This window comes from Grampus griseus, assembly GCF_964374135.1.
Source record: "Grampus griseus genome assembly, chromosome: 15".
Classification (NCBI taxonomy): Eukaryota; Metazoa; Chordata; class Mammalia; order Artiodactyla; family Delphinidae; genus Grampus; species Grampus griseus.
The window spans coordinates 61,885,253-61,897,381 of NC_139009.1; the positions used below are offsets into that span (position 1 = coordinate 61,885,253).

General features: G+C 38.1%; 1 protein-coding gene across 1 annotated transcript in view; it reads left to right on the forward strand.

Moving 5' to 3' along the window:
- ALMS1 (ALMS1 centrosome and basal body associated protein) overlaps positions 1–12,129 on the forward strand; it is a 231,200-nt gene that overhangs the window by 66,093 nt on the left and 152,978 nt on the right. The window contains exons 7-8 of the mRNA XM_082672085.1: positions 1,971–6,725; positions 7,762–7,895. Coding sequence (XP_082528211.1) covers positions 1,971–6,725; positions 7,762–7,895 — 4,889 coding nt within the window. The remainder of the gene's footprint in view (positions 1–1,970; positions 6,726–7,761; positions 7,896–12,129) is intronic.

Below are 12,129 nucleotides of genomic sequence, written 5' to 3' on the forward strand. Positions count from 1 at the left end.
TCTGTCTAGCTAAGGCAGTGTTAGGAGCCAGCTCTTAGTTTCATTGATCTTTTACATTGTCTTTTTAGTCTCTATTTCATTTATTTCAAGTACGATCTTTGTTATTTCCTTCCTTACTAACTTGGGGCTTTGTTCTTCTCTTTCTAGTTCTTTTCCTTTGAGGTGTAAAGTTAGGTTATTTTACATTTTTGTTGTTTCTTGATGTGGGCATTTATCACTATAAACTTCCCTCTTTGAACTTTTTGCTGTATCCCGTAAGTTTTAGTATGTTGTATTTCCATTTTCATTTGTCTCCAGGTGATTTTTATTTCCTTTTTGATTTCTTCTTTGAGCTGTTGGTTGTTCAGTTTGTCAGTCTTTGTTGATTTATTAATTTTCTGAGCTGTTTATTTTCTCACAAAAATTTCTATATCCCATTTTCCTTCTCAAGTTACTACACAGGTTACATTGTTCCTTGTTTAGTTTTTTTGAAGAGTTAGTACTTGGTACTTCTTTACTTTACAATCATTATTCAAGCTGTTTCATCATACATTCAGCTACTTTTTTGAAGCTCATTAGTGGATTTAGAACGGCAGTTAGTTGTAGTGAAAAGAGTTCAGAATTTGGAGTTAGGATTAAAAGGTTAAAGTGCCTGTTTTTGTCACTTACTCAACATACAACTCTAGAAAAATTATATATTTTTGCTACTCAAAATGTAGTCTGAGGATCAGTAGTATTGGGCATTATCAGGGAGCTTGTTAGAAATGCAGAATTTCAGATCCCACCCCAGACCTACTCACTCAGTCAGAATCTGCAAGTTAACAAGATCTCTACAAAGAGAAGCACTGTTATATCATTATCTTTGAAACTTAATGTAAAGTAGAGACAATACTTGCTGTATATATTAATCATCTTATCACTATCTGACATAGCGTATGTTTTAGTAATTTGTTTATTGTCTGCTTCCTCCTATTAGAATGTAAGCTCTGTGAGGGAGAATTAGAATGTAAGTTTTGTCTGTTTGCTTATTGCTCTATTTTCTATATGTAGAACAGTGACTAGCACATAGTAAACATTCATTTTTTTGAATCAGCAAATGAATGTCAAATCTCGTAATTTTCATTGCAGTCATTTACTTTTCACTGCTATTTAGAGCTACTTTCATTTAGTATTAGATAGTACAAATATAGAACGTTTCCAGTGTTGCAGAAAGTTCTTTTAGATAGTACTGCTTACGACGCTTTTGCATTCCCTTCCACCCAGATTCAAGAGAATATGTATTTCTGCAGTACAGTTCTGATCAAATCTGTCAACAGCTCCCCATGCCATGTAGAATTAATTTCAAACTCCTTAGTGTAAGCTTTAGAGTCTTTACAGTTTCATTTAATTAAAAATACATATTTTATTCAGGGTGTATTTATTAGGAGAGTCAGTTAAATCCACTGCATGCATAGCATCCATCTGGGCTATATTGCTTTGCCCTCATATGACTTAGGGGAAAGGGGATTTCATGAAAATAAGCTGATGATCCTTTGCTATGCCTTGGAGTAAAGTATTTTGTCTCTGATTGAGGAGTCTTACGTCTTCTGAAAACATACGTGACACCATAACAGGCTAACTTATTAGCTTAGGGGGAAATCAAATCCCATACTAGATAGGATTTTTCCATCACACTGAAAATTCTTTAAAATCTAAATTTTAAGATCCACATAATATTCCATAAAATATATATACTGCTATTTAAAAACATTACCCTCTTGTTGAATAATTATTTCCACATTAGTCTGTTCTTATAAATCACTTTGTAATTAATATCTTTATGTATAAATCTTTATTTCTTCTGATGAGTATTTCTTTAGGAATCCTTTCTGGAAGCATAAAGGCCAAAGGAAGGAAAGCTCACTTTATTTCTTTTAGAGCATAAAAGGAATCTTTTTAATTCAAAATATGTATATAATATCAACTGTATTAACAAATCTCTTTTTCTTTAGGGGATACGTCCAAAGGAGACATAGCTGAAATTCCTCAATCCACCTTGAAACCAGGCATCACTACCACTCCTGAAGATTCAGACACTGTATCTCATTTATCCTTGTCCCCTGAGGACTTTTCTCAGTTGGCTGGAAGGTCTCCTCAAGTGAAGAATATTGGTCAACATACTGATACTCTCAACCAACAGACATTAGCAGACAGTCGTCTAACTGAAGAGGCTCTAAAAGTTTCAGCTGTTCCTGGGCTAGCTGACCAGAAGACTGAGATAGCAACAGTGCCCTCTAGTTCCTACTCACAAAGAGGGAAGCCAAATATTTTCTACCTACAGGGCTTGCCAGATGGTTATCTAACTGAAGAGGCTCTAAAAGTTGCAGCTGTTCCTGGACTTGGTGACCAGAAGACAAGTATATCTACAGTCCCTCCAAGTTTCTACTCACTTGGAGAGAAGCACAGTATTTTCTACCCACAGGCATTGCCAGACGGTCATCAAACTGAAGAGGGTCTGAATGTTTCAGTTCTTCTTGGACTAGCTGATCTAAAGACTGGAAAACCAACAGTACCGGCTAGTTCCTACTCAGTTGGAGAGGAGCCTGGTATTTTCTACCAACAGGCCTTGCCAGGCAGTCATCTACCAGAAGAGGCTCTGAAAGTTTCACCTTCTCCTAGACCAGTTGATGAAAAGACTGGGTTGCCTACTGCATCCTCTACCTCTTACTCACATGGAGAGAAGCCTCGTATTTTCTATCAACAAACATTGCCAGAAAGTCATCTAACTGAACAGGCGCTGAAAGTTTCAGCTGCTTCTGGACCCCCTGTACAGAAGACTGAGATTCCCGTAGTAACTTCTACTTCTTACTCACATAGAGAGCAGCTCAGTATTTTGTGTCAGCAAGAATTGCCAGACAGTCATCTAACTGAACAGGCTCAGAAAGTTTCAGTTGCTCCTGGATTGGCTGAGCAGAAGACTTGGCTTCCTACTGTACCCTCTATATCTTACTCACATAGAGAGAAGCCCAGTATTTTCTACCAGCAAGAGTTGCCAGACAGTCATGTAATTCAAGAGGTTCAACAAGTTTCAGCTGCTCTTGGATTGGCTGAGCGGAAGACTGGGATTCCTACCATACCCTCTACTTCCTATTCACATAGAGAGGAACCTCTTATTTTCTACCAACAAGAGTTGCCAGACAGTTGTCTAACTGAACAGGCTGAGCAAGTTTCAGCTGCTCCTGGATTGGCTGAGCAGAAGACTGGGATATCGACAGTACCCTCTACTTCTTACTCACATAGAGAAAAGCCCAGTATTTTGTACCAGCAAGAGTTGCCAGACAGTCATCTAACTGAACAAGCTCAGAAAGTTTCACCTGCTCCTGGAACCCCTGAGCAGAAAACTGGGATTCCTATAGTAACTTCTACTTCTTACTCACATAGAGAGAAGCCCAGTATTTTCTACCAACAGGATTTGCCAGATAGTCATCTAACTAAAAAGGCTCAGAAGGTTCCAGCTCTTCCAGGACTAGCTCTCCAGAAGAGTGGGACACCAATAGCACCCCCTGCTTTCTACTCACATAGAGGGAAGACCAGTGTAATCTATCAGCAGGAGTTGCCAGACAGTCATCTAAGTGATCAGACTCAGAAAATTTCAGCTATTCCTGGACTAGTTGACCAGAACACTGGGATACAGACAGTACCCTCTAGTTCCTACTTGCAGAGGGAGAAGCCCATTATTTTTTACTGGCAGGAGCTGCCAGACAGTCTTCTAACTGAAGAGGCTGTAAAAGTTTCAGCTTTTCCTAGAACAGCTGACCAGAACACTGAGATACCAACAGGGTCGTCTAGGTCCTACTCATTTGGAGAGAAGCCAGGTGATTTTTTCTACCAGCAGGTGTTACCAGATGGTAATCTAAGTGAAGAGGCTCTGAAAGTTTCACCTGCGTCTAGACCAAGTGACCAGAAGACTGGGATACTCTCAGTACCTGCTAGTTCCTACTCACATAGAGAGAAGCCTAGTATTTTCTACCCACAAGCCTTGCCCGGCAGTCATCTATCTGAAGAGGCTCTGAAAGATTCAGCTATTTCTGGACTAGCTGATCAGAAGACTGGGACATCAGAACCTTCTGGTTCCTACTCACATAGAGAGAAATCCAGTGTTTTCTACCAACAGGAGTTGCCAGATAGTCATCTAACTGGAGAGGCTCAGAAAGTTTCAGGTGTTACTGGAACAGGTGACCAGAAGACTGGGATACCTATAGTAACCTCTGCTTCCTACTTACATAAAGAGAAGCCCACTATTTTCTACCAGCAGGCCTTACCAGATAGATATCTTACTGAAGAGGCTCTGAATGTTTCAACTGCTCCCAGACCAACTGACCAGAAGACTGGGATACCTGCAGTACCATCTAGTTCCTATTCATATAGAGAGAAGCCCATCATTTCTTACCAGCAAGAGTTGCCAGATCTTACTCAACTGGCTTTAAAAGTTTTAGAGGTTCCTGGACCAGCTGACCAGAAGATTGGGATACCAGCAATAATCTCTACTTCTTCCTCATATGGAGAGAAGCCCATCATTTCTTACCAGCAAGAGTTGCCAGATCCTAATGAAGATGCTTTAAAACGTTTAGAGCTTCCTGGACAAGCAGACCAGACCACTGGGATGCGAATTGTGCCCCCTACTTCCTATTCACATAGAGAGAGTCCCATCTTTTCTTACCAGAAGGAGTTGCCAGATATTACTGAAGAAACTTTGAAAGTTTCAGCTGTTCCTGGACCAGCTGACCAGAAGATTGGGATACCAGCAATAATCTCTACTTCTTCCTCATATGGAGAGAAGCCCATCATTTCTTACCAGCAAGAGTTGCCAGATCCTAATGAAGATGCTTTAAAACGTTTAGAGCTTCCTGGACAAGCAGACCAGACCACTGAGATGCGAATTGTGCCCCCTACTTCCTATTCACATAGAGAGAGCCCCATCTTTTCTTACCAGAAGGAGTTGCCAGATATTACTGAAGAAACTTTGAAAGTTTCAGCTGTTCCTGGACCAGCTGACCAGAAGATTGGCATACAAACAGTCCCCTCTAGTTCCTACTCATATAGAGAGAGCCCAGTCTTTTCTTACCAGAAGGAGTTGCCAGATACTACTGAAGAAACTTTAAAAGTTTTTGCTCTTCCTGGAGCAGCTGACCAGAACGCTGAGATACCAACAGGGCCTTCTAGTTCTTACTCACATAAAGAGAAACTCAAGATTTTACCAGATGACCAGAAGGCTGAGTTACTGTCAGCTCCCCTTAGTTCCTACTCACATAGAGAAAAGCCTAAGACTTCAACTGTGATTGGACCAGACGACCAGAAGACTCCATTACTGACAGGTTTTCCTAATTCTTATTCTCAGAGAGTAAAGCCCAGTATTTTCTTTCAACAGCAGTTGCCAGATAGACATCAAAGTGGAGATATTCTGAAGATTTCACCTGTTTCTGAACCAACTGATGTGAATTCTTGGATACAAATACCTCTTTCTAGTTCCTCTTCACACAGAGAGAAATCTAATATTTTCTACCCAAAGGAATTGCCAGACAAACATCCCACTGAAGATTCACTGAAGGTTTCAACAGTTCCTGGACCAGCTGACCAAAAAACTGTGTTACCAGCAGTTCCTCCTAGTTCCTTTTCACATAGAGAGAAACCAGTTCTTTTCTACCAACAGGATTTGCCAGAAAGACATCTAACTGAAAATAACCTGAAGTTCTCAAGTAGTCTTGGGCAAGCTGGTCAGATTACTGGGTTATCAACAGTTCCCCCTAGTACTTATTCACATAGTGAGAAGCACAAACTTGTTTCAGACCATGTCCAAACGCTGATAGATAATTTGGATTCTTCTAACGCCAGTGTTATCTCAAACAACATGCCTTTAAATTCTCAGGCTGATGGTAGAATTGTAATAAATAAGCCAGAATCTTCAGGTTTTGAAGATGTTGGCTCTAAGGAAATCCAGGATACAGAAAACAGTTCCAAAACTCTTAAAGAGATTCAGTCACTTTTAATGGAAGCAGAAAATGTAGCACTGAGACGATGCAATTTTCCTGTTCCCCTTGTCCCTTTCAGAGATGTTAGTGATATTTCATTTATACAATCTAAGAAGGTGGTTTGCTTCAAAGAACCCCCCACAACTGATGCATCTAATGGTGATTTGTCTCAGAGACAGCCATTCACAGAAGAAAGCCCAAGCAGCAAGTGCATACAGAAGGATATTAGCACACAGACGAATCTGAAATGCCAGAGAGGCATTGAAAATTGGGAGTTTATTAGTTCAACTACAGTTAGAAGTCCTTTACAGGAAGCAGAAAGCAAAGCCAGAGTGGCATTAGACGAGACCCTTAGGCAATATAAAGCAGCCAGATCTGTAATGAGATCTGACCCTGGAGGGTATAGTAGAACCATTGAGAATAAGATTGTTATTCCTATGATGACTGTCATTAAAAGTGATTCAAGTAGTGATGCAAGTTCCTGCTCATGGGACAGTAATTCCTTGGAGTCAGTTTCTGATGTGCTTCTAAACTTCTTTCCATATTCTTCACCCAAGACAAGCATGACAGATAGCAAAGAGGAAGAGAGTGTGTTAGAGAGTGACGATGGCAGTGGTAGCAGTGTAGATTCACTGGCTGCACATGTGAAAAACCTTCTGAAATGTGAATCCTCATTGAACCATGCTAAACAAATACTCAGAAATGCAGAGGAGGAGGAATCTCGGGTACGGGCACGAGGTAGGAAAAGATAATTTGTTATAAAGGCAGGGCAAACTCATAAACATTATAGTTTAATAATTTGCTTAAAGTTAAGTGTTGGAGCTCTAAATTAATTTTCTTGCAGAACTGTTAGATGATTACATTTTCTACCAGCAACCCAGAATAAACTCATTTAACCAATAATGAAGTCACAGTATTAATAGTACTAGTTTAAGGTCTTAAGGAAAAGTAAGTTCTGATGTCTGAAGAAAAGGGGAGATAAAACTTGGGTTTCCAAACTCCTAAAGCTTGGATGTTTTCCTGATCTTTTCATTGCACTGTCCTTATTTTGGAGGCAGTAAAAATCTTCAATTTGTGCTTCTCTAAGTCACTCTGTACCGTCAAACTACATATACTTTCTATCCACTTTTCTAATAAAATTCTTAAAGCAGATCTTAGATAGACGTCAGAAAAAACCAAATCAAGATATTTCACACTAGAACTTGGGTTAGAGTTAAATTTCATTCATCTCTAATTGTAGAATTCCATTAAAAAAAAAGAAAAAAGTCTTTAAGACAACATGGCAAATAAATTTGGAAGGCAATTTATAAGCAGTTCAGGCCTACTTGGAAATCTTCTCTTGAGATTAACTTCCTGCACCATTCCTTCTATCACTTATGCATATTTTGATTCTCCAAAAACTTCAAGTTTTATTTATTCTTTTAAAATATTAACTATCATGGAAGTGGCAGTGACTGTAGCAGGAGCTAATTGGGGAGACAAAGGGACTCTTTTGGTTGGAAGGAAGATAAAGATAAAATGGCTGAATACCATATTTAAAGTGGTCTCTTTGGAGAAATGTCTGTAGAATGTTTTTTTAAAAAATCTGACTTTTCAGTGAAATTATATCTCTCAAGAACTTCTAATAGTTTGTCATAAAATTGAGAGTACACACTGTTTAGTAAGCACTGTGGTAGGGCATTAAATTGCATATATTGATGATCTTCTGTGCTCTTATAGTCACTGATACTTTTGCATTGTATGATCTTAAATGTTTTTATGCTTTTCTCTCCAGCCTGGAATCTGAAGTTTAATATGGCTCATGAGTGTGGCTACTCCATTTCAGAAATAAATGAAGATGACAGGAGAAAAGTAGAAGAGATCAAAGCAAAGTTGTTTGGTCATGGGAGAACAACTGACTTGCCCAAGGTATAAAAGAAATCTAGAAATTAAGAGAGAAAATGTGACAGAAAGGGTGTGAAATTTGGATCTCTTTACCGGGGCATTGATGACTCCAGCTGAGTCACTGATAGTCTTTGGCTGAAGTGTTAGGAGTCTTAAGTCTTCAAAAGTTAAGATTTAAGGATTAGGTTCTATAGGTTTTGATTAATTCTAAATTAACCTATTAAAAATTTTTGTCTTAGAAAAATAAGAATGGATTTGCTTGTTTTATCAATATATTCTTATCACTTTTATTTATTCTTGAGGGTGGTATCTTGAGCTGCAGATGCAGTCCAGCTATTTTCAGATATATATTCTCTGCTTAAGAACACACAGCTATAATAGCTTATGTATAAATGACTTTCTTTTTAATAGTACTCATTTTCCATCTATAGTGAACTATTTCATGCATAGAAAAGAATATATATGAAGCGTGTATAAAGAAAAAGTAGAAAGAATTCCTGTTTATTGGCCATCCAGCTTGAGAAGTAGAATGTTACCAAATATCACTGAATTACTGTGTGTTCTCTTCCCCAGTTATATCACTCTTACTTCCTATCCTGACATGTATTGGTTTTTTTGCTGCTCAGTATGGTTTTGAACTATATAACAGATGGAATAAAGATGTTATATATTAAGATGTTATATATTCTTCTGAGAATTGCAATTTTAACACAGTCTTTGGCTTCTGAGGTTCTTCTAGATAGATATACATAGTTTTAATTTATTCCTTTTTATTGCTGTAAGTATTCCAGTGTATGAATATATTATAGTTTATCCATTCTCTTGTGCATGGGGCATTTGGTCTGCTATTACGAACAATAATGGGGTATAATGATACCTATCTTACAGGATTTTGCTATGGCTTACATGAGATAATGCCTATAAAAGTGCTTATTAGGGTGTGTGATATTGCTCAATAATTGGCAGCTGTTACTATTAATTCCATAAAAATTGATATAGCTATCAGATATGTACACTTAATGGCGTAATTCATACAGTTTCTTAGAAAATTGTCAGTGATATAACATAATTATTTGACTTACCAATTTTGGAAAAGTTTTTTGAAAGTATAAATTAGATGGATTTTAGTTTTGTATATATGCTTGTGAAAAACAAAATTAACAGATAATAAAATGGATAAGTAGTTGTTCTAGCACCCTTTTTCTTAAAAGCACATGTTTTCCCCAGTGATTTGCCTGCCTTCCTTCCTTCTTTCCTTCCTTCGGAATTTTTTATTATGGTAAGATAACATGGGATCTACACTCTTAAAACTCTTATATGCAGAATACAGCATTAATTATAGGGTTTTTTTTTTGCGGTACGCGGGCCTCTCACTGTTGTGGCCTCTCCCGTTGCGGAGCACAGGCTCCGGACGCGCAGGCTAAACGGCCATGGCTCACGGGCCTAGCCGCTCCGCGGCATGTGGGATCTTCCCGGACCAGGGCACGAACCCGTGTCCCCTGCATCGGCAGGCGGACTCTCAACCACTGCGCCACCAGGGAAGCCCTAGGTTTTATAGTTAATGTTGTATAGCAGATTTTTTGACTCTGCTGGTAATTTTTTTTAAATATTCTTCTGTGAACACATAACAAAAGTTAAGTTGTCTTTTCTGACTATTAAGCTATTTGCTATTCATTTTCCTCAGAATGAAATGTACAAGTGGATATATTAAATTACCTTTTCAAAAGTTGAAGTACAAGTATAATTGACTATGTTAGTTTCAGCTTCACAGCTTAGTGATTTGATATTTCTAACATTACAAAATGATCACCAAGATAAGTCTAGTTACCATCTGTCATGATACAAAGTTTTTACACTAGTATTGACTATATTCCCCCATGTTGTACATTTCATCCCCATGACTCATTTTTTTTTGTTTATCTTAGTCTTTTTCACCTATTTCACTCTTCCCTCCCATCCCCCTCCCCTCTGGCAATCACCTGTTTGTTCTCTGTATCTATGAGAATACTTCTGTTTTGTTATGTTTATCCATTTGTTTTGTTTTTAGACTCCACATGTAAGTGAAATCATACAGTATCTGTCTCTCTTTGTCTGATTTATTTCATTTACTGTAATACCCTCTAGGTCCATCCATGTTGTTGCAAATGGCAAGATTTCATTCTTTTTTATGGTTAATAGACCATGATATATATATATATATATCATGGTCTATTAACCATATGGGGTGTGTGTGTATATATGTGTGTGTGTGTCTATATATATATATCTTTATCCATTCATCTCTTGGTAGACACTTAGGTTACTTCCGTATCTTGACTATTGTAAGTAATGATGTGCTGCGTATAGGGGTGCATGTATCTTTTTGAATTAGTGTTTTTGTTTTCTTTGGAAAAATACCCATAAGTTAATTGATGGATCATGTGGTAGTGCTATTTTTAATTTTGTAAGGAACCTCCATACCGTTTTCCATAGTGGCTGCACCAATTTACATTCCCACCAACAGTGCATGAGTGTTCCCTTTCCTTCACATCCTTACCAGCACTTACTTGCTCTCTTTTTGATAATAACCATACTAACAAGTGTGAGGTGATATCTCATTGAGATTTTTATTTGCATTTCTCTGATGATAGTCATGTTGAGCATCTTTTTGTGTGTCTGTTAGCCATCTGTATGTCTTTTTTACAAAAATGTCTATTCAGATCCTCTGGCCATTTTTTTTTTTTTTTTTTTTTTTTGCGGTATGCAGGCCTCTCACTGTTGTGGCCTCTCCCGTTGCGGAGCACAGGCTCCGGACGCGCAGGCTCAGTGGCCATGGCTCACGGGCCCAGCCGCTCCGCGGCATGTGGGATCTTCCCAGACCGGGGCATGAACCCGTGTCCCCTGCATCGGCAGGCGGACTCTCAACGACTGCGCCACCTGGGAAGCCCTGGCCATTTTTTAATTGAGTTGTTTGGTTTTTTTTGATTTGAGTTGTATGAATTTTTTGTGTATTTTGGATATTAATCCCTTGTCATATATATCATTTGCAAATATCTTCTTCCATTCAGTAGGCTGCCATCTTGTTTTGTTGATAGTTCTGTTTGCTGTGCAGTAGCTGTTTAGTTTGATATAGTCCATTTGTTTATTTTTGCTTTTGTTTCCCTTGCCTAAGGAGATATATTCAAAAAAATATTGCTAAGAGTGATCTCAGAGTATACTGCCAATATTTTCTTTTAGGAGTTTTATGGTTTCAGGACTTCCATTTAAGTCTTTAATTCATTTTGAGTTTATTTTTGCATATGGTGTGAGAAGGTAGTCCAGGTTGCTTCTTTTGCATGTAGCTGTCCAGATTTCCCAATACCATTTATTGAAGAGGATATCTTTTCCCTGTTGTTTATTTTTGCCCCTTTGGTCATAGATTAGTTGACCATGTAAGTTTCTGGGGTCTTTACTCTGTTCCATTGTTCTATATGTCTGTTTTTGTGCCAATACCATACTGTTTTGACATCTGTAGCTTTATGGTATAGTTTGAAATCAAGGATAGTAATACCTCCAGCTTTGTTTTTCTTTCTCAAGACTTTAAGCTATTTGGGGTCTTTTGTGTTTCCATACAAATTTTAGATTTATTTTTTCTTGTTTTGTGAAAAATGCCACTGGTATTTTGGTAGGGATTGCATTGAATTTGTAGATTGCCTAGGGGATTATGGTCACTTTAACAATATTAATCTTCCAATCCATGAGCAAGGTCTATCTTTGGATTTTGTGTTCAAATTCAAGTGTTTATTTTTTTTTAACATTCTGTCAACTTTTGTTTAAAAGATTATATCTTTTAGAGCTGTTTTAGGTTCGTAGCAAAATTGCAAGGAAGATACAGAGATTTCCCATATACCCCCTGCCCCCATCACATGCATTTCCTCTGCCATTATCAACATCCCCCACCAGAGTGGTACAGTTTTTACAATGGATGAACCTACACTGATGTCTTAAGCACCCTAAGTCCACAGTTTACATTAGGGTTCACTTCTGGTATTGTACATTCTGTGTGTTTGGATAGTGTATAATGACATGTATCCATCATTATAATATACAGAGTAGTGTCACCACCCTAAAATTCCTCTGTACTCCATCTATTCAAGTCTACCACCCACAGTGCAACCACTGATCTTTTTACTGTCTCCATACTTTACCATTTTCCACATTGTCTTACAGTTGGAATCATACGTTTTGTAGCCTGTTCAGGTTGGCTGTCTCGATTAGTAATATGCATTAAGGTTCTTCC